This window comes from Hemicordylus capensis, chromosome 3 (assembly GCF_027244095.1).
Source record: "Hemicordylus capensis ecotype Gifberg chromosome 3, rHemCap1.1.pri, whole genome shotgun sequence".
Classification (NCBI taxonomy): domain Eukaryota; kingdom Metazoa; phylum Chordata; class Lepidosauria; order Squamata; family Cordylidae; genus Hemicordylus; species Hemicordylus capensis.
In genome coordinates this window covers 119,989,889-120,013,552 of record NC_069659.1, presented here as the reverse complement: position 1 = coordinate 120,013,552, position 23,664 = coordinate 119,989,889, and the positions used below count along the sequence as shown (strand labels likewise).

Sequence of the window (23,664 nt, the reverse complement as noted above, 5' to 3'; positions counted from 1 at the left end):
CTTACTTTTATCCTCACAACAACCCAACCTTGATTTAGACTCAAATTCAATATTTTTCCATAATTTGCTTTTCTCTTAAACACTTGCCTCATATTTTTCAATAATTGTTGTTTTCTAACACTCTGGCTGATGGATAAGCAACACTGTACTCCTTTTTGTTTTGTCCTGAGCAAAAGCTAAACACTAAAACACACTCTTGAACATTTTGTCCTACAAGACAGAGCCGTATCTAACTTACTCATAATGGACACTTCAAGACACAATACAGTACGCCTAAATAACCTCTAAAGCAAATTCTGTGACCTAACTGTATGTATCAAGGTCCAGATTGTAAAAAAAAAGAAAAAGAAAAGATGATTAGTCAATGTTCTGGTCAACCTTACCAATTTATCAGGAATATCACCAAAACCTTCTTGTTACCTGCTGCCTCTCAACTTGCTGAAGTACTCCCAAGTTTCAGTTCATGAATGAGAAACTAAAGGAGCTGGCATTGTGCCACATAAGAAAACACAGTATGCATTATTTTTTATTGCTACGAACAAAGCCTTCTTATTGTTTAATAGAGTCTCTTGGGTAGCACCCTGCCAACATAGTTCTAATTTTTTGCTAAACCACAAACAAGAGGTTTTCTAAGCCCATTTCATGGAAACCAGAAGGGAGACATACTTAGCTTCAAACGTAAAAGAACTCTTTGTTGAAGGAGCTGAATCTTTTTAAGTATTGGCATTTTCATTATTTGTAATGAAATCCCACCCACCCCCACCCCACTTGCACTTTCCTCATCTCTATTTCACTCTTTCACATTCCACTTTCCTTTTGGGATTTTTAATTTGGCGGACAGTCAAGAAAGGGAATAGGCAGGTACTGCTAAATGCCACTAATAGTTCTTGCTATGGTCATGTTATATTGATATGAAGATCTGCCTGTCTTCTTGGCTACATTGTCATATTTAAGAACAGCTTTATCATGATAATCTGTCTTCCCTTGTTTATGTAGAGATACAGAATTTTGGACATAAAATAAACAATCACTTTAAACCTAAAATATGTGTGCTGATTCCAGTCTGAAGCAAATTTTCTTGAACAACAGTAAACACGGACTATTTCCAGTATAAACAGAAGATAACTGGCACAGTTGAATTGAAGAAATATATAAAATATCTCTCCTTGAATAATAATGGCATTTATAACCCCCTCCCCATCTAGTGTTAGAAAGCATTGGCTGAAATACAACACATTCCTTCTGCTTCTCTTAACTAATTGTTCAAGATTTTTCCACAGCAATGTCCTGATTAAGTTGCTGTTAGGGATGTGCAAAGGGGTTCAAGTTCGAACTGGTTCAGTTCAATGGTTCAAACTCGGACCAAACCGGGCATTGGTTTTGCGCTGCCAAACTGTTTGAACCAAACTGGCCCGGTTCGAACTGAACTAGTTTGAGCCCGTTCAAACTGGTTCAAAGCTACTAGGGTCATATAGAGTCTGTTTGAGGTCTGTCCTCCATTTTGTGAGACTTGTTTTGCTCAATTTTCTGACTTTGCATTGGCTGAGCTACTGATTCTGTGATTGGCCAGAATGAGTCTAGCACTCTGGTAGGCTGTTCACTGTGCCAGTGTTTAAGAGCTGGCACCTTGTTGAACAGGGGTGGGGTAGTGCAAAGGTGGGGGCTCCCAAAGGAGGAAGTTTCAAACCTATTTAAACCCAAGCCTCTGGCCTGGAAAATTCTCTCTGGCTGCAGTTGCTGCTTGGATCTGGCCTGTGTGCTGCTCTCAGCTACTGGTGTGTGAGTCCTTGCAGACTAGCTGTGATTTTTTGGTCCATCACTGTGCTCCCTTCTTTGCCTTCTCTCTCTCTCTGTCCTGTCCTCTGCTTTAAACCTTTTTCCATTTTCCCCTGCTACTTCTCTCTGCCTCAGTTTGTTTGGCAATCTCTCCTCCCCCCACCCCACCCCACCCCACCCCCTGCATTTCTCCCTCGCTCTTTTCCTTTGCTTTGGTTTTTGGCTTTGATTTTTAACTGTTTGTGTTGTTTATTTCTACCTGCAGCCCATTCCAGTCCAGTTTCTTTGGCCAGGGCCTTCCTGCTGGGGCCCTGACCCTGACCATCCTTCACCCCCCACCCCACCTGCATTGCCCTGCTTCGCTCTTTTCCTGTGTTTTTGGCTTTGATTTTTTAATTATGTGTGTTGTTTATTTCTACCTGCATCCTATCCCAGTCCAGTTTCTTTGGCCAGGGCCTACTTGCTGGGGGCCTGGGCCTGCCCACCCCTCCCCTACCCCACCTGCATTGCCCTGCATCCCTGCCTTGCTCTCTCTTTCTGCTCTCCCACTCTCTCTAGTGCTGTTGATTTGTTATTTATTATTCCCTTTCTCCCTGTCCCTGTCCCTTTAAATTTGAAACCCCAGTGTGCAGTGGTGTTTGTTTGTTTGTTTCTCTCTCTTTCTCAATTTTGGTGGCTGGTCAGGTTCAAGTCTGATCTGGACTCGAGCCAAACCGGGCCAACTGGTTCTGTGCACACCCCTAGTTTTCTCTTTCAGGTTGTCTCTATTTTTACAGGTTGTTTCTTCCTATTTTTTTTTTTACAGGTCCCCACCCCATTGGTTAGGTTATTGATTGCTTAGTTTTAATTGTATTATTTATTGCACTGTTGTGGGTGAAGTGGGTGGGTAGGTTTTTGTGTTAAAAAGGGTTTTTGTTAAATAAGGTTAAAAAAAAACTTTCAACAAAAATTTAAAATTAAATTTAAATTTGTTGTTGTTTTTTAAATTAAAGTTTTGCTCCTCCTTTTTTCTCCTCCTCCTTTTCCTTGCTTTTTAACACCCCACCACCACCACCACCACACACACACTATCTACAAGATCCCCACAGGGACAAACTTCTAATTAACAAAACATAAAAGAAATTGCTATTTAGAATAATACAACACAACCCTTCCCCTCTGAGAAACAATGATGATGCAAGGCAGTGCACAATGTACTGATGTCAAGAAATAGGACTAAATTACACTATATAAGAATACGACTAATATTTATACTGCTTTTCAACAAAGTTCCCAAAGCAATTTATATAGATATAAATAAATAAATAAATAAATAAATAAAATTATTCCCTGTCCCCAAAAGGCTCACAATCTAAAAATGAAACTTAAGATAGACACCAGCAACAACCACTGGAGGGATGCTGTGGTGGAATGGATAGGGTCAGGTGCTCTCCCCCAGCTAAATAATTGCAACTTTTAAAAGAGAATTGCAACTTTTAAAAGGTGCCAATTTGCTCAGTTAGCAATATATGTTAAAAAATAGAACTATATCCAGTATATTGTTAGTGGAGATGATGAGGACTGAAAATGAAACTGCTGTTCTGTTTTGCTTTGCATGGCATTAAAACTGAAACTAAGGCCTAATTCATACAGCCTCTACCCTAGTAGATAGATACTGAAGCATAGAACTTAAGATTTGTCAGATTTCGGCATTTCTTCCAAAACATATGCAGAACTTCGCAAGTATGTAAATAGTAGTCAGGTTCTTTGAAACGTTTGCCTGATTGAGAACTACAGATTACTCACCTGTAATGTTGGTTCTTCTAGTGGTCATCTGTACTGTACACATATGGGCTATGGGCTATGTGCCTATGCAGAGACCATGTCGGAATCTAACAAGCTCTATTTCTCCTGCTTTGAGCGGGAACCCCGCCCCCAGCCACTATATGCGGCTGCGCCATTCCTCATCCCCTCAGTCACAGAGTCCAGCTTCAGTGACCCTTTCGGGGAGGATGGGAGGGCGTGTAGAAGTACAGATGACCACTAGAAGAACCAACATTACAGGTGAGTAACCTGTAGTTCTTCGATGTGGTCTCTGTCTTCTACACATATGGGCACATAACGAGCAACCACCCAAAGAGGAGGGGAAAAAACAGAGGCAACAAGTAAATAACCAGGAAGAATTTATTTCAGGACAAGCAGCTCAATTGAAAATCAATTGCACGACACTCCTGCCAAATACAGCATCATTACGAGCTCTAACATTGATAGCCTAATGCTGAATAAACGAAAGGGGTGAACAACGCAAAGGTGAAAAAATGCAACTGCATGAAGAGAAAAACAAAGGAAACCTGGAGAAAGCAGAAGAAAACAGGAGAAAAACAACCAGACTACCAGAGCCAACGAGTTGCTGAGCTGAAAGACACCACGATATTTGCTGAAGTGCGGATGAAGAAAGACTGAGGGGATGACGAGTGGTGCAGCCACATATAGCAGCTGGGGGCGGGGCTCCTGCCCAAAGCAGGAGAAATCGAGCTTGTTAGATTCCAACATGGTCTCTGTGCAGGCGCACAGCCCATATGTGCAGAAGACAGAGACCACGTCGAAGAACCTATCTAATGTTTCTTGATTCAGGAATCTATATGTGCAGTCACTGATCTATGAAATGATGCAGCAGTGACTCGAGGTGTAAATAAATCAGCTGGATGATACCCTGATCAATAATACCTGTCCAAGCCAGAGAATACGCCAGAACTTGAGTGTAGTTTTCACAGGCATAATTAAATGAAGATCAGGAAAAGTAGCCAGGGGCTATAGCAGCTTAATCGTCCAAACATATCTTTTCAGATACTCACATCAACAAGAAATTGACTGGGGCGGGGGTGGCTGAATCTCTAAGAAATGCCTTCGGAACAATAAATATTAAGTTGAACATTAAAATATTGATTAAGTTGAACCCCACCGCCCATTGAGATCATCAGGAAAGGTCCGTCTGTATTTGCCACCGGCTCGTCTGGTGGCTACTGAGGGACGGGCCTTCTCCGTTGCTGCCCCGAGGTTTTGGAATGCACTCCCTAATGAAATAAGAACCTCCCTACCTCTGACAGCTTTTAAACAGTCCTTAAAGACACATCTGTTCACCCAGGCTTTTAACTGATATTGTTTTGATTGTTTTTCATGGTTTAGAATATTGTTTAAATTTTTTTTGTCTTTTAAAATTTCTTGTTCCTGTTTTTAACTAATGTTTTACTTTTGTTTTTATCTGAGTGTAAACCGCCCAGGGACGTAACTTTTGGGCAGGGACGTAACTTTTGGGCAGTATAGAAATACGTTTAAATAAATAAATAACATAAATAAACATTTTATGAACTGAACAAGTCTGTTCAGGAACAACATGGTCTTCCACTGAGGTTTCCATGAGCCAAGAGACAGAAGCCCTATTCAGAAAATATATCATATCTGTATTCAGCTGTCTGTATGCACTTATATGCTCTTATATAAATGATTATACCTATGTTATTTTAAGAGGTGAATCTGAGTACAGATCCCTCAAATGCATTGTACTGATAGGAAGTGTACTGCTGTACCTGCAGAGGAGAGCTGGTCTTGTGGTAGCAAGCATGACATGTCCCAAAGCTAAGCAGGGTCTGCTCTGGTTGCATATGAATGGGAGACTTGATGTGTGAGAACTGCAGGATATTCCCCTCAGGAGATGAAGCCGCTCTGGGAAGAGCAGAAGGTTTCAAGTTCCCTCCCTGGCTTCTCCAAGAGAGGGCTGAGAGAGATTCCTGCCTGCAACCTTGAAGAAGCCGCTGCCAGTCTGTGAAGACAATACTGAGCTAGATAGACCAATGGTCTGACTCAGTATATGGCAGTTTCCTATGTTCCTATTTTCCTACCTGCATTCAGCATATCAATAACTTTACCTGCAAATCGATCTGTGCATGTGTACACTGGGCAAGGGTTGAATATAACTTATGAATAGGCCTAGAGATAGCACCCAGTCAGTATTTAGCTCAAAGTTACTCCACTTTTCTTGGAACAATCTGACTCAATAGGCTTTCAGTGTGGAGGTGGCTTTTTTCCCCTTTCTGTTTTCACAATACTTTTTTTGTCTTGTACACTTTTTAAAACCCATTTTTATGCTACATTTCCTTATGAAGCAATATGACCTAAGTTACATGCATTAGGAACCCATGGGAGTGGGGAAGGAGTGGCAGGGGGCAGGGTGGAATAGAAGAGTGGCAGGTGGGGGAAGGGCTTAGCACCTCCTGCTTTTCAACTCCAAACCCCATTTGCTGAGGCGTATCTAGGGAAAATAGCGCCTAGGGCAAGCACTGAAATTGCGCCCCCTGTCCAAACATCTGACACCCATCTTTCAGATAACTTTGCCATAATAACAGCTGAAAAATACAAGTCAAGCCCGTTAATCTTTTAATATTTCAAAAACTATTTAGCAGTGGATGTAGCCAGACTAAAAAATGCTGGAAAACTACAAATTTCAGTATGCTGGGGCTCATGAAATACCCCAAAACTATGTGGAGGTGTACTTGGAAAACTAAAGAGAAGTGCCTGTCTAATTCTCTACTATGCATTGTAGCATCACTATTACATAAGTTTTAAAAATAAATGGAGAATTTGACTTTTCCCAGATACTAGGGCCTTGCAGAGGCCATTTGAGCATGTGTGGTGGCCATTTTGTTTTCAGTGGCCATTTAATTTTTTTTTCATTTTAAAAAATGGCGCCCCCCTTCAAGTGGCGCCCGGTGCACGTGCCCTGCCTGCCCCACCCTAGATACGCCCCTGCCCATTTGTGAGCTTTTATTACATGCATGTGCACATAGCCTGAGTTCAGACATACAGGATAATCACAGTTATAGCTGGCTGAGGTTGTAACTCTATTATGCCCGAAAATGCAAAACCATGGTTACAAGCCAAAAGGAAACTCTGGTTTTCCTTGCCAAACTCCAATTGGAACCTTTGGTTATCTCTAAGTTTCACCAACAACTTAGGTTTTACCGCCAAAGAGTTTTGCTAGAATGCTAACTCAGCTATAACTGCAGTTTTGTGCCTATTCCAAAGTCTAATCACAGAGGCGGCAGGGATTTGCCTTATGGCTGTACAGCAAGGAGGGACTCTCCTGTCCTTCAAATCGAGTTTGGCTGGCCATGGTTTGGGGAACATCTGCAATGCGATTTGGAGTTAAGAACTGAAACTTCAGCCATGCTTAAGTCCAGTTAACTTGTACTTCTGATGTAGGCGCAGTAGGGCTGTGCATATGATTCTAATTAGGATAGGGGATGCATTCTACCCAATTTTGGGAGCTGTGTGTTTTCCGTTTCCCAGTCATCTGTGAGTAAAAAGCAAGGTGGGTGGGGAAGAAAGTGATCATCTGCTAAGCAGCAGCTGGGTAGGACAGAGCCCTACCCAGATGCTCCTGAGTAGATGATCACTTCCACCCCTCCTACCCTGCTTTTTCAACTCAAAAGGAACTTTTGTACATGTAGGAAACATGAAAATTACATATCAATTTTCACAGGTGGTAGCAACACGCATGTCTGGTAGGTTGCAAACCTGCTCACTATACGCACACTGGGAAGCATTCACAGATTTCTGTGCATGCAGTGAAACACACACTTATCCAATCACTGCATATGGCCAACATTTGCTTTCCTTCACAGAAATGTATTTTAAGACATCATAACATCAAGCTGCCCTAAGAGCTGTCTTTTAGCCCAGCACTCATCACTACTGGCTGTTGCTGATGCTGGAGCAATACAAATGGTATGACAGAGCCATTTTAGAATCACATTTAAGTCCTGGCCAATGGAGTAGAGCCAAACTTACCACTGGGCTTCCAGAAACTTCATCTGTGAACAGGAGAGCTGTGCTCACACAAGAACCCCTTGTATCACTGATGGCCCCCTTCTGTGAGTACAACTCCATTTTATAGAAGGAGCTTCTGCAAGTGCAGCAGTTGAGTTTGGATATAACCCAATGCGCTTTTCCCCATTTAATTTACAAATGACAGATGTGAAAAATGATTTAAATGTCATGTAAAAGTAGCCTAAGGGCTTCCCTCTTGATAGTAACACTTAAATCAGGTGAATTTAGCTTCCTCGTTGTGATTTTATGGGGAAGGGCATGAAGTGATATATGAGCCACGCAGCTGTTGTTCCTTGGCAATGGAGAATAATCTGTAACGTTAAGATCAAAGGAAAGCAACACATCTGCTTACAGTATGGCAGTTGTATCTTTACAATGGAAGAATTTCTGGGTCTGAGATAAAATTAAAAAGAAAGATTCTTTATATGTAGGTTATAAAAGATAAACATTAAGCTAATGAGAAGGGAAAAAACCCACATACGTAACATGGACATTCTATAGCTGTTACTGCAGCATCTGTACCTTTCATAGAACAACTAACGAAGGTGGAAACAGAAACATCTTGCATATTATATTTCTGTTTGTTAATCAACTATATACATAGACATACATAAAAGAATAGTCTCTACAGAAATTGAAAATGGCTGAAATCCAGCCCACAGGCAACTGCTTTTCAGTCCCACAGATATCAGTGACATTTATATGACTGCCCTGAAGACGTGGGCACTCCGAAACAAATTAAATGGCATTTGGACAAGGATTAATATAAATTGTGTTAAATTAACTTGATACCAAGGATGGCATAACTGAAGCTTAAGAACTTCAGCAACATCACATAAATCTAAATATTTTCAGACTTTTTAGTGAACACTGCATCACAATAAACATGCAGAAACTTCAGTTATGTGAGTTGTCCACCTGATTCTTTGAAGCCTCTTGTATTGCGGGGAGCCTTTTAACAAACGCTGCCCTCCTAGAAGTTAGGTGCATGTATCTGTTTAAGTAGAAACACACACTTAGGAATCTATTCCTCTTGCTGACAGATGCTGTACAAAGCAAAGTTGTGATGTTGACTGAACAATGGCATACAGCCAACGTATAAATATGGATAGTTTGGAACTACATTTTACATCTTAATAAGTTAAGAATGCCACTCTGTTAATAAGAACTTTTATCTTTCGGGACCATGAAGCTACATTATCAGGATCTTTCCTAGTTTTCTTTCTATCTCTTTTTCATGACAAGTGACTCCTATTAGGTTTGTGTTGGGAGCCTTTGCCTCAGGACTGCACAACTTTGACCCTCAAGCTGTTGTTGGGCTATAATGTCCTTCATTCCCAGCCACAGCAAACAGTAGTCAAGGATCATGGGAGTTGTAGTCCAACAACAGTTGAAGAGCCAAAGTTGTGCAGCCCTGCTCTACCTGAAAGATGGCCAGCCACCTACACATGTTATGCATGTGACCACTTTAAATCAATTTTAAGGAAAAAGTTTTCAGAATGCAGTTTTAAGCACACTTTTGCACATCTGTGTAATAAAATTATAAATTGTATATATTTGTAGGACTTCTACTTAAGATTATTTGTTAACTATTTAGTCTTATTGGGTTATTAAAGTTATTTAGAAAGTTTATTATTCTATCTTCAGTTTTATCATTTTTTCCATAATAGTTTTTTCTGTTAAGTTCAACAGGGCTAATTCTGTTATAGACAATTAGTCTGAATTTAAATATCAGGTATGCATTATTTATCATATTGTCCGACATGTGCATTTTAACATAAGTTAAAATACAACAAATATAAAACAGGATAAAATGATTAAAACCATTTTATGATATAAAATAAATTTAAAATTGCCTGAGAAAACAGATGTGTTCAAGGGTTTTTTAAAAACCAGCCAGAGATGGAAAAGCTCTTATTTTGACAGGGAGTACATTCTAGAGCCCTGGGGAAGTCACAGAGAAGGCCTAGTCCCAAGTAGCCACCAAACGGGTCAGTGGTAAATGTAACCAGATCTCCCTAGGGGATCTTAATACACCTATTAAGAGGGTTCATGGCAAAGGAGGCACTCTCTTAAATACCCATTTGTATTTTGCTTGGAAAAATATCAGCAGCCAGTGCAGTTCTTTTAAGACTGATGTTCTATGGCGTCCTTGGGTTATCCTGGAGAGCAGTCTGGCTGCCATGTTCTGCACCAATGGTAGTTTCTGGACTATGCACAAAGGCAGCCTCACATAAAGTGCATTACAGTAGTCAAGCCTTGAAAAGTTGTAATTACCCTATGAATTCCACCATAATCAGCAGCACGGCATAATTAGTAATGGTGGACAAATTGTTGTTCATCAAGCTGGCTGGCTATTACCACTTTAATTTTTGCAAAACCTCTGATAGATTTCTGAGGGAACCTATACCTATGTAACAGTTCCACATGGTAATACTCTTTATTAGTTAAAAAGTCTAACTATATGCATAGAATATTAGTATAGGCACCACAGTTTATATACAAACAAATGTTAAATATTACAAATCTAGACAAATACTCACCTCTACATGCTGGCAAGTTTGAATTAATTTAGCCAAAAGAGTTTCCAGTTCAGTATTTCTCTTAATAAGGTTGGTTAGATTACTTTCCAAATTTTGCTGTTAAGAAAACAATACATACAGAAGAATGATTTAGTACTGTGCATCTTTTTATAACTCCCATGTTAAAACAATTTTAGCTACATTTAGTATATATCTGGTACTAGACATGGAAAATGTATGCAGATACAGATACAAGGAACTCTTCCATTGACTTAAAATTATTGAAAGAATCTATGGATAATGAATGCAGAGAGGAAAATTAGGATCATATTCCTGCCTCAGCCTCTATGTGTTATCTGAAGGACTGAATAGAGCCTATGCATGTACAAGGTATACACTCCCTGCAGCTTGCAATAGGCAGATGAATGCATGAAGGCTGAAGATTATGGGCACAACTCCAATTGCCCTCCCCCAATGCATTCACAATGTCTGAAAAGGTCTACTTATTTGAACCTTTTGAAGTCAATGGAAGTCATTTATTGCATAAATATCACAAACATTAGAGACTGTGTGAATGATCCGTTTGCTTGATGTATTTGCCCCAATGATGTTTTTGAACACAAAACTGTTAAATGCTCCATATTTGTGTTCGTGCAGAAAATTCACACACATAGGTCTGGTGGTAGAGGCAGTTACTGATAAAGTGTGTGCCATCAAGTCAATTTCAACTCCTGGCGCCCACAGAGCCCTGCGGTTGTCTTTGGTAGAATATAGGAAGGGGTTACCATTGCTTCCTCCTGCACAGTCTGAGATGATGCCTTTCAGCATCTCCCTATATTGCTGCTGCCCGATATAGTAACAGTGGGGATTTAAACCGGCAACCTTCTGCTTGTTAGTCAAGCATTTCCCCGCTGCGTCACTTAAGGAGGTTAGTAACAGATAGTCACTACATTAAAAAAACCAAATCTCTTTCAAGACCTTTGAGGACACTTTGTTTTTGAACCGTATTTATGGAAAATGTACTAAAAATGAAATGTAATTATTATGCTCTTCTTGCCAACCCATTTGCTTCTTTCTGGGAAAGCAATCAACTTTCTGTAGCAAGACTTTCATCTCTCTCTTTAATCCTTTACTGTTCATAGCAGTTTATCTGCTGAGGATTGAGGAAGATATAAATAGTACTAGTGAAATGCAATAATATAATCATGTTTAATTTGAAATCAATTCTTTTAAAAAGGTTTTTATTGATACATTGTTTTGCTTATCATCATATTCAATTTAAAAGTGTATTATCAGATCACATTGTGGAGCTACCATATTTTCTGATATATTCATTCTGTGGATAACCACTCAGGCACACATCCTGTTACTTCTTATAAAATAGTTTTCTACACCTTCATACCTTATTCTAACATTTCTATGAGGTGCAAAAAGTGGTCAGCTTTCAAATATGGTCAGCTTTCATTCATTTTCCATACTGACTTTCTCTCCACAGCAAGATACCAATGTGCGCACTGGTTCACCATACAAAGAGTTATTTTCTCCATGTCACTGATGGCCATGTTGTGTGCACTGACCTGTGTTTACTTTTAATTTGCATTAATCTCGCTATTGTTCAAATGGTAGCAGCTTGGTTAACATGTGACAAGGACTTGGGTGCCAAAAATGGATATTTAAGAGTATGTAAGTTATGCCTTGCATGTATCTATTATGGCCCGATTTTTGTATTCTAATACATTCCAGGATAAATGATCCCATGGATAATTTGGGGATCTGGATTTGATCCAGTCATTTAGAACATGATTCAAGAATGCAGAAATATGAATAACTTTACTTTTATTAAAGTTGTCACCATCTAATGATGGTTAATACTGTACTATTAACCCTTATTCAGAAGGAGGAAATAAAACAGTTTCTGTAAATCCATTTTTAAATTGTGTGTGTGTGTAATATGGACTAACATGACATATTTTCTTGCAGTACCTGCCAGCTAAATAAAACTGCACAACGAATAGGGGTTTTATTCCTAATAAGAAAAAGGATGATACTCAACATGCCCAACTTTTTCCCCTACTGAAAGGAGTTCAGTGTCCTTTCAGCTCAGTGCTGAATCACCAGTAATTTAATCTCCACTTCTTTTGCTAATGGAATTCCTTTCTCTCAAGTGCCCATTTTCCTAGAAAACATTTTTTCTTTTTTTAAAAAAAATTACATTCCTTTTTGTCCCTCTTTAGCTCTTTGGCTAGGATTGACTCCTTTTGCTGGAACTTATTCCCCTTGTTGCTTTCTGTCTTTTAGACATATCATTTGTGCACATGTTGCTGCTTTTTCCAGTTCCCTTTTGTAGAATGGCATTTGTAGTGTTTATTTCAATAGTATGTCTCTGTTCTAACAGCACTGACACTGGAGTAGTGCTTTGATTTCACTGTGGTACTGCCAAGGTAGGCCATTTTGCTAGCTACTATTCAAAACGATCAGGGATATTACCCTGAATCTTAAAACTTGTGGTGGCCAGTTTTTCCTGTTATGAATGAATGAATGAATGAATGTTTAAAAAAACTTAGAACCCCCCCAAACAGGCCAGGAGGTTCAGTTCAATGTCAAACCAAACCAGATTTGGTCTGATATCGAGCCATGAGGGGTGAGGGTGGCATGGGAGTCCATGGGGGGAGGGGAAGGAGCAGCTCCCCCCATCCAGATTTTGGATGCAAGAGAACTCCCTACCTCACAGATCATTTGCTTTAAAGTTTCTCTGTTCCTCAAGCTTTAAAGCTGCAAGTAGAACCTGACCTGACAAGGCTGAAGTTCTTCTGGTCCAGTCTCTGTGTAAATCTGCAACTTGCCTAACAACAACAGCAGCAGCAGCTTGGGCAGATTGTTTTGCAGAGTAGTTTACAAATATCTCCCTGCCTGTGTCCCCTATTGCTTAGTGTGGCTAACTAACTGTAGCAAATTTCCATTTCTTTCCTTTCTGTGAAACAAAGCATCAGCATACTCTCTGTCTGAAGTTTACCTTTAAAGAGCTTTGTGTTCAAGATTGCTGGAGGCCATGCAGAGTGCTTAGCTGGCTTTCCAGGTTACCTAGTGGTGGGAGTGGGACACATTGAAATGATTCTCATGAAGTTGTCAAAAACTGGCAAGGAAGGCATGGGGGGGGGGAGGCTGCTTTTAACTTACCTTGCCCCCAGACAACCAAACCCCGGGTCTTTGGCATCCTGCGCACCCAGAGAAGCAGCGTTCCACATGGGAGCACTATGTGATATGCGGCTGGAACTCATTGTTCCAGCCACCACATATCCCACAATGCACCATGCTCGCAGCCCAATGAGACACACAATACCCAGCAGCTGGGCTAAGGGTGCACTAATAGCCGGGTTTAGTAAGGGAGTCAGGCTGCATGGATGTGCCAGGATCCGCTAGGATCCCAACATTTCACACAACCAGCCTAACCCAGGTTGAGCTGCCCTAGACTTGGTTAGGCTGGTCATGAGAACAGCCTCAGTATCACTGTAGGACACACAGAACAATACAGGAAATCAAGCAGCCATGCCTGCACAGACTGGATTAAAAGCTCCTAAAGTTTTAAAAGCCATTATTTCCTCAAAACAGCCTGTAAAGTTGGTGTGTGTGAGTGTGTGTGTATGTGAGAGAGAGAGGGAGAGAGAGAGAGAGACTGCCTCACAGGAGCAGATGGTCTCCTAGTCTTCTTCCAACAACCTAATCACTACACCACACTGGCTTATGGGGCATTCAAAATCTTTATTTTCTGATTTGTAGGAGGATATACAAATACTGTAAATCCTTTTGATCTGTATATAAACTAGAAGCTTTCTTTACCTTTCTTACTGAGTAACAGTTTGGGGAGTAACAGCAGGAGAGAGGGCATGCCCTCAACTCCTGCCTGTGGCTTCCAGCGGCATCTGGTGGGCCACTATGCGAAACAGGATGCTGGACAAGATGGGCCTTGGGACTGATCCAGCAGGGCTGTTCTTATGCTCTTATGGGTTTAGGGGAACCCTTCCCAGTCATTCCTGTAAAACAGCCCCCACTACTGCTCTCAGTGCTTCAAGAATAGCATAGACAGAGAGGAAAGGGGGAGTGGATTTGTTCTCCTTCCCATATGATTTGACCATATGATTGCTTCATCATATATAAAACTTGCTGCTCATTTGACTATGCCATAGCTAGAGGATTGAAGCCTTTGTTGTGACTTTCATTTATTTCATTGGGTCTAATCTAAACATAATTAACATTAGATACATCCTGTTGTGTTGATTTCAATTGACTATGTTGTGTATATTTTGCTTCCCCCCCCTCCGCCCCCAAAAAGCTTGCAGACGCCCATGAAGGGTGGTGAGAATGGAGAAGCATCGCAAATATAGAAAAAAGAAACAGGGTATTATGTTGTTTTAGAATTACTGATCTGATTTTTCCAGGCATTGTATTTTGTATTTTAAGATGTATTTGTATTTTTACTGGTTCTTTACCAAGTATTTTGTATCTAAAATACATTTGTTCAGGTCTTTTTTATTTTGTATCTAAAATACTTTTTAGAAGTATTTTGTCCATTTCTGGCAGACATTTCTGGAGAGCAGGGGGAACGGCCCTGGAACATGGTGTGGAGAACAAAGCTAGCCAACACACTTTCCCTTTTGCTGTGCCCAGTTTACATGCAGGGAGAATGAATGAAGAGGGCTTTATTATAACATGACTCAACTCTGAAACACTGCCTAATTTGCTAATCCTCAAATTATCATTCATAATATTAATATGAAATACTTTAATTACATTATGTACTAAAATAGTACATAAAGTATACATTCTTAGTTAAGGTAAAGGGTCCATGAAGTCGATTTCGACTCCTGGCTCCCACAGAGCCCTGTGGTTTTCTTTGGTAGAATACAGGAGGGGTTTACCATTGCCTCTTCCTGCTCAGTATGAGATGATGCCTTTCAGCATCTTCCTATATCGCTGCTGCCTGATATAGTACCAGCAGGGATTCAAATCGGCAACCTTCTGCTTGTTAGTTAAGCATTTCCCCGCTGTGCCACTTAAGGTGACATTTTAATACACTAAGTAAAAAATGACTTTTTAAAAGAGATATTTAGTCACTAATGCACTATATAAAGCATGACAGGAGATGCCCTAATACAGCTCCCATGTACTACAAATCTCAGACATACCATTGGAAGGCAGTGCAGTAAAACTCTAATTCTTAAATTCTTCTGCTTATCTGAGAGATATCTGAGAGATGCTGCTTATCTTATCTGAGAGTTAAGATTTTACTCCTATTTAAATTTGCCTAAGTACTGAAATATTCTGTGGACACTCTGATTTTGAAATGCAGAGGGTAGCTATGAGGGGCACAGCCTTTTCAGTGAGGACACCCACACACTCTCTCCAGTCATATTGGCCTACAATCAACCTACACTGTTGATCATAGGTACCTTTTTCAAACATTCTTATTTACCCAGGTTTTAAATGGTTTTGAATTTGTATTTGCAGAAGTCATGCTTTATTAAAACTGTTCTTTGGTTTTTGTTTATTTTTAATAATTCCATTTGAATTTGGTTTGTTTTACTGTGGTTGATTACATTTTAATTAGATTGTAAGCCTCCTTGGGGAAATAATTGGTGAAAAGGTGGAATATAAACTTTCAAAATAAAGTAACAAAAACAGATTCACTATTTTGCAGATAGAACAGGAAAACATGGTTTTCTACTCTGCAAACATTTAATTTAATTTAATTTAATTTAATTTATTTATTTCATTTATATCCTTCTCTTCCTCCAAGGAGCCCAGAGTGGTGTACTACATACTTAAGTTTCTTCTCACAACAACCCTGTGAAGTAGGTTAGGCTGAGAGAGAAGTGACTGGCTCAGAGTCACCCAGCAAGTCTCATGGCTGAATCGGGATTTGAACTCAAGTCTCCCCGGTCCTAGTCCAGCACTCTAACCACTATACCACAAATGCATTTCAAGCACAAGTGGAGTAGAAGGAAAGCTTTTACTTCTGTTTTGAAGGAAACCATAGTTATACAATACATCTGAAATCAGGAACTGTGTTTTGTTTCACAGGGAAAAACAAACCATGTCAAGACCCAGTCTCAGATGCCGAATTGCTTCAGAACTGTAGAGGTAAATGAACCTTCTCTTGCCTCTTGTATTTATAAGAAAGGAAGAGGGGGCACAAAAACTCACCAAGCCTCATTTATATAGCTGTCCCCCTTGCATTTGAACTAGGCCTATATATTGCTGCTGAGTAGGCATGTGCATGAATCGATTTTTTTAAAGTTTGATTTGTGCCTGAATTAAATCACCCCTGATTTGTTTTGTGTGCAAAAGGTCCTAGGGGCACCAAATTTGGGTGTTGTGTAGGTCCCCATGGGTGCCACCTACCACCCAAATTTCAAGGCAGTGGGACACTTGGTTGAATTTTAATGATTTTTTTTTTTTAGTTTTTACTGATTTTGTATATTTCCACCATAGGAAATAATGGGTATTCGAAGTCGCCCTATCCGAACCCTAACATGGATCCCCAGCTTTAATTACATATATAAAAAAGAGCTAAGCTCTAGCCCTTGTAGAAGTGGAATTATGGAGCAAAATGTGTGGTCACTATTTGATTTTTTAAGTGTTTAGATTCTTTGGTGTATAATAACTTTCCCTCATAATGAATCCCTATGAGGATTCATTGCACACCATTTCTTTTGTTCATTTTGACTGACATTGGCCAGTGCCAACTGTCAACTGCCATGTGCCAACTACACTCCCCCGCAAAGCAATGGGTTTACTCAATTGATTTTTTTAGGAATATTTATTTAATATTTAATTCATTTAATTCATTCCTAAACATATTTAATCTAAAGATACTGAAGTGTTTAGATTCTTTGGTGTCTAATAAATAGACACTAGAGCACCAGGGCACTATTCATGGCACTCATGTCAGCTCTCTTCAGAAGCTCTTTTTTTACTAAACAGTTACATGTACCATCTGTGAGTTGATTCAGTTCAACCCAATCCAGTCTAATACAATGAATCAACACAAGATCTATATGTGCAGAGTTTAATATTCATGACACTTGAGGGCAATAACATTATTGATATTGCTGCTATGCCTATTTAGAAAAGAGTTCTAGGCTTAAGTCCATTAAAGTGTAGCTCAAAGGAAATACCATGAAGTGAATTAAGGCCAGAACCAGTTTTTATTAAAAGTTTAATATAAGGCAGTATTTACTCACAATGCTTTTATCATTTAAAGATCTCAGGAAGGTATTTAATAGGGTATTTCAAAAGCTGTTAGAAGAGACAAGGAGCAATACTACAATGACATCTGTAAAGACCTTGAAGATGGAAATAGATACAGAAAAACAAAGCAAGTTTTCCAAAAGATCTCAGAAGGAGGTTCCAACCTCGAATTGGTATGTTAAGGGATGCCAAAGGACAGATAGTAACTGATTCAGAGAAGATCAAACAGAGATGGAAGGAGTATACTGAAAATCTGTACAGCAGTGACATCAACATCCAAGATACTGTAGAAGATATTCCCTATTTGTAAGAACCTCTAGTTCGGGAAGATGAAGTTAGATCAGCACTCCAGTCATTATCAAGTTGGAAGGCTACAGGAATTGATGGAATAGCTATAGAAATATGGCAGGCAACAGAAGAAGAATCAGTCAAGGCTCTAACCAAACTATGCCAGCTAATTTGGAGAACACCACAGTGGCCAACAGATTGGAAGAGGTCAGTCTACATACTCATACCAAAGAAAGGGCACCTAACAGATTGCACAAACCATCGTACAATATCCTTAATTTCACATGCTAGCAAAATAATGCTCAGGCTCATCCAACGCAGATTAGAATCCTATGTGGAAAAGGAAATACTGGATGTTCAAGCTGGTTTCAGAAAAGGCTGAGGAACAAGAGACATCATTGCTGATGCATGCTGGATAGTTGAGAAAGCCAAAGAATAACAAAAATAAGTCAATATGTGCTTTATTGACTACAGAAAAGCCCTTGATTACGTCAACCATGTCAAGTTGCAGAATATCCTTAGGAAAATGGGCGTCCCAGAACATCTCATTGTTTTCATGAGAAACCTATACACAGAACAAGAAGCCACAGTCCAGACAGAACATGGTGAAACAGACTGGTTTCAGATCGGCAAAGGAGTAAGACAAGGCTGTATACTTTCTCCGTATTTATTCAATTTATATGCTGAAGAACATATACTGAGAGAAGCTGGATTGGAAGAAGATGAGCGTGGTTTTAAAGCTGGAGGAAGAAACAGCAATAACCTGCACTATGCTGATGAAAGTACTCTGATAGCTGAGAATGTGGATGATCTGCAAGCTCTAATAATGAAGGTCAAGGAGCACAGTGAAAAAATGGGACTACAATAAAATGTAAAGACTAAACTAATGACAACGGGTACAGCAACCAGCCTCAGAACTGACAGTGAAGATCATCCTGGAGAGAATCTATCTATGTGGTCGCTAAGAGTCGACAACGACTTGATGGCACTTAATCAATCAATCAATGAATTAATATTTATTTCATAAAGCATTTTCCTTGTTTTTCTTATTAAATCTTGGGTAAATCATTAGGAGATGCATTGGAGACCAAGAGATGGAACAGAACATAGAAATATTTGATGAATATTCTGCCAGGCTTCACTTACTGCCTTTAAAGTCACATTATTCTCATCAGAAAGTCCAAATCAGCTTAATTCCTTCCTTTAAACAACAGTTATTTGTTACTTGACCTGAGAAGAGTCAAGAGGTGGAGGCACCACAAAGTAATTCTGAACTCTCCTTAGCGTCTATGCCTTCCCCATTAGTTTACTCCTTCTCTGAATGTTCCTCCACTCAGATTAATGAGTCCATAATTAATATACTTTAATCTACACCAAGTTGCCAAATAGGCCTGCCATTCTTAATGCATTCATTTGTTTTCAGATATGACAAATCTTTCATTTGTCCTAGGAGAGAAGTGGAGAGAGAAACAAGATAGATCAGTTGAAGAGCATGTAGGAAAGGTCTTACTGTATCACTCTTAAAGGTAGTAATAATCAAATAGCTGTAAGGATCTGGCTCCACCATTTATGCAAGATATGATAAATGACCTGGTCAATGAATGAATTACTGGGGAATAGTGGTTAAAAATCAACCACACAGTTCTTAAACTGTGGTTTGACATTTCAGTGCTCTTCATTTCAGTGTGGGTTAAGTTGGAACAGGTCTTTGGGAAGGATGCTGGAAGAATAAACAGATTTTTCCTGCTATTTCTCAAAGATCTGTGCCAGTTAAACCCACACTGAAATGAAGAACACTGAAATCTCAAATGTTTATCTGACCACCTAATAGACAAAGTCTCATATCCTGAATTCTAACTGTTTAACCAAAAGCTTCAGGGCATTTGTTTCAAGCTTAAAGCTTTATCTGATCCCTTTTATATCTACACCTCTTCCCATTAATTGTAATCTGTTTAAGCTCAGACAGAGGAAAAGAGATAAAGCTCCAGTTAATTATGGATCACATACAGATGAAGCTTCAGGTAACTACAAATAGATGCACTCAAATATACTCAAGATAAATATAATGAAGAATGTACCCATAACAGGGGTCCAAACAGAGGGTGGCTGCAGTGAGTTTGACGTACAATACTGAGAAATAGGTATGACTGACAGATTTTGCACAGAAACAAGAGGATGACTACTCAAGTGCCTGGTTTATATGCCATTCAAAACCTTACATAGCAGCAATAAAATCTGAGATATGATAGTACAACTCAACAAATGCAGGTGTCACGTGCTGATGACTGGTGGTGGGTGGGGACAGAATGGGAAGAAAGAAATAGACATTCATGTTTCCCATGACAAGTGACCTTCAGCATCCTGTACCAACTACAGCCCTCAGATTAGTCCTGAGGGAGGTGGGTTGTCTACAAAGAACCTCAGCAATCCAGGTATAAAGTGATAAATCTATGAAAAGCATTAGAGGTAAAGTGTGCCGTTGAGTCGATTTCGATTCCAGACACCCACAGAGCCCTGTGGTTTTCTTTCGTAGAATACAGGAGGGGGTTACCATTGCCTCCTCCTGTGAAATATGAGGTGATACCTTTCAGCATCTTCCTATATAACTGCTGCCTGATATAGTACCAGCGGGGATTCGAACCAGCAACCTTCTGCTTGTTAGTCAAGCATTTTCCCCTCTGCACCACTTAAGGTGGCTTGCAGGTCTGTAAATTTGTGAATATTTTGTTAAAAAACACTTATCCATAACCTCATCTCTTTTTCCATAGGTCAACCTTTCTATAATCAGGTCAACCTTTCTATAATCTACTTTCCTTTTCCTTCCTGGCCCCCACTTTTTTGTTCCCATTCTAGGCAGAATTAGAAATTAGAGGTATTAAAGACAGTTTGGACAAGTCATGCTTGTAATGGAAAGCCACAAAAGTTCGAGTTTAATCAAGCAACATCATTTGTAGCTGAATCTTTGATTTTCACACACTACTAATGAATGAAGTATTAACTGGAGCAAGCAGAAAAAAAATATTGTCTTCAGAAACAAAATTTATTCTGTCCTATTGAAAAGCTGGCATGAAAACATCTTGTCTACTTCATTTATTTTACGAGAAAAATTGAAGGAAATTTTGCTTTTTATTCTGTGCATAATAGTACATATTTTCAGTTGAAACATGCCAACTTCATCCCCTTGAGTTGTACACAAATCAATAATATAATATAATATTGTGACAAGTATGAAAAACAGCCAAGGAAGCTTAAATAGTCCCTACCCCAGTGGATTCAGCAGTACAGCTGTGCATGCACTCAAATTTGTTTTTCTTTTGTTTTTAGCATCTATTTGTATTTATACTTATACTTTTCAAAGGGTATTTTTTAAAACTGTTGGAATAAATGAGGTTCTGCAGGAAAAGAAAATGACTCTTGTACAATTACTGCGGAGCCTGTTTATTGATTTTAAAAATCAATTTGGTGATCTATCATGTATTATAAAATAGGGGGAAGTAGTAAGTGCTGGTGGCATTTCATTCCAGATCGTTATTCATTCTGATCAAGCAGCTGCAGGTCCCAGTAAACTCCCACACATGGAGACATTGCTTAATCTCTACAGTGCGGAGGGATAAATCACATTGTGTCCATGTATTGGTGAGCTACCATCTACATCATTTCACTATTAGGAGTTGTGAGAAATAAGCTCATGAAAGAAAAGGGGTCTTGATTGCAGGGGCTCAAGTGTTTTTCAGCATTCCCTGGATCTCCACTGGGGCCCCTGGTCTTGTTTTAGCTTATTCCCAAGCTTGCAGCTGCTTCTCAGCTGAGAAGCAACTCAAGCTGCTCATTCATGGAGTTGGGGATTAAAGCGGATGTTATCTCCAAGTGCACAGCCACGCTTTCCCCAACCAGGGCCAGTTGTGTGGGCGCTGCCATTGCTACTACAATGGCTACCTTCTCCCATTGTGTTGCATGTCGGGATTGATCTGCATATCACATGACAGCTCTGTCACATAGGGCCAGTTAGATGATATGTCCGCAGACCTTTCCTAATTACATCTATGCGTGCACACGTCTCTTCCCCACACCACATTCACCATTCCATCACCACACAATTGTGCAGTAGCAGTTCATCTAGATCAGGCCTGCTCAACTTCAGCCCTCCTGCAGATGTTGGCCTACAACTGCCATAATCCCTGGCTATTGGCCCCTGTGGCTGGGGCTTATGGGAGTTGTAGTCCAAAAACAGCTGGGGGGCCTAAGTTGAGCAGGCCTGATCTAGATCAACCGTCAACACACAGATGAAGTACTACTTGAATGTCCAAACCAGCTCATAAATTATTTATAAGACACTATACTTTAATGTGGTTTATCCCATGTTATAGGAGCAGAGGAGCAAATGATGATTGACTGCAAGTCTTTGCAAAATGAAGTGCTACATTTTTATTTAATTATTTAAACAATAATTTATTCGTTTAAGCAACAGTTTCATCTATCTATCTATGGACATATGTAAGTCCAATACATTGTTATGTGGGAGTTATGTGGATTGTTTAATAATAACATACTACATTATTTCAAAGGCTGCAATACTGTAGAGTTCAATCATATATGATGGTATTTGGGAAATACCAAAACTTGAAAGTAGGTCAGTTTGATTTTATGTGCGTGCATATTGCAGACTAGTTCTACGTCATTTTCAGTTGATTGCAATGATGTATCACTTCTCTTTGTCTTAGGACCAGGGTCATGTAAAGGTCAGAATAGAATGACTGGTGAGAAGAGATGACATGTGTCGAATCCATAATGTCCTGCTATATTCCCATGTGCATCTCTAGGACTTCTAACAGTGAAGGATGGCATACTTCATCAGAGCATAGGACATCAGATTTTTCCTTTTCAAGGAAGTCCAAGAAGTTTGCATTCCTTTCTTCAAAACAAGGCACTTCCTTGGACTTCCTTGAAAAGGAAAAATCTGATGTCCTGACCCAAACGTTCATCTCTAGGAGGTTTACAACATAAGACAAGTTAAAACAGAAAGTAAAATTTTAAAACAATTTAAAACCACAACTCTAGTTTAAAAGCCTGGTGTGTCTTTAGAGACTTTCTAAAAGTTGTCAGAGATGGGGAGACTCTTATTTCAGCAGGGAGTGCAACCCAGAGACTCAGGGTAGCAACCGAGAAGGTCCGTTCCTGTGTAGCTACCAGACGAGCCAGTGGCAACTGCAGACAAACCTCTCTGGATGAGACCAGATCAGTTCTTAGTACTTCTTGTCACTTTAAATTACTGAAAAGGTCCTATTTATTTATTGGTAAATCGTTCACTTTAAATAAGCCAGCTATGCTATGTGACATTATTTGCGGAAACTACATACTCTCTATATTATTATTTAATGTATGGTTTTATATATGTTTAAAAATTAACATTTTTATTACCATTTTATGCTCTACAGGATATAAAGAAGCTTTTGGCCAAATTGGGATGTTCATTAAAGTTAGTGTCAGACTCTACTGCTATTAATTTTGACACCAACATATTTCTAAATGGAAACCAATCAAACAAAAACATACTATATGTAACCCAAATCATGTAACATTCTTGTTTACACAGTAGCAAAGACACAATCCATTGGAAACAAGTATGAGCTGAAATTACTTTAAAAGGGGAACATTATTTTGACTTGATTCAATGGGAAAGGTGGTGGGGGGATTCAGGGTAAAGTCATTCCCTGGTGCATTCTAGGAAGAAAAATGGCAATAGCAGAGGTGGCAGGCAGTAGCTTTTACTCAGACAAGACAAACACCACTGTTACCACTGCAGGGAAGCTGCCCCCTGCCCTGCAAATTACTGACACTTTTGTATGTCTTCTGAAGAAAGTAATGGGGTTTTGAATACCAAACACTCCAAAATTGCTGTATTTCCAGTTTAAATGCTGTAGCTGAATATGTTTGGGCCAGCATTGATGGTAACTGGGAAATGAGC

General features: G+C 39.5%; 1 protein-coding gene and 1 long non-coding RNA gene across 10 annotated transcripts in view; one reads left to right on the top strand and one right to left on the bottom strand.

Moving 5' to 3' along the window:
• MID1 (midline 1) overlaps nucleotides 1-23,664 on the bottom strand; it is a 325,882-nt gene that overhangs the window by 33,800 nt on the left and 268,418 nt on the right. For all 6 annotated transcript variants that reach the window (XM_053308270.1, XM_053308271.1, XM_053308273.1 and 3 more), the window contains exon 3: nucleotides 10,185-10,280. In XM_053308270.1, the coding sequence (XP_053164245.1) occupies nucleotides 10,185-10,280 (96 nt within the window). The remainder of the gene's footprint in view (nucleotides 1-10,184; nucleotides 10,281-23,664) is intronic.
• LOC128350263 (uncharacterized) lies at nucleotides 1,639-21,778 on the top strand. Of its 4 annotated transcripts, none has more exons than XR_008319215.1 (5): nucleotides 1,665-1,775; nucleotides 14,494-14,559; nucleotides 16,242-16,301; nucleotides 19,662-19,720; nucleotides 20,553-21,778. It is a non-coding gene; the product is annotated as an uncharacterized LOC128350263 (long non-coding RNA). The 4 variants fall into 4 exon arrangements; XR_008319214.1 differs by having other exon boundaries at nucleotides 19,657-19,720; XR_008319216.1 differs by lacking the exon at nucleotides 14,494-14,559 and having other exon boundaries at nucleotides 1,639-1,775.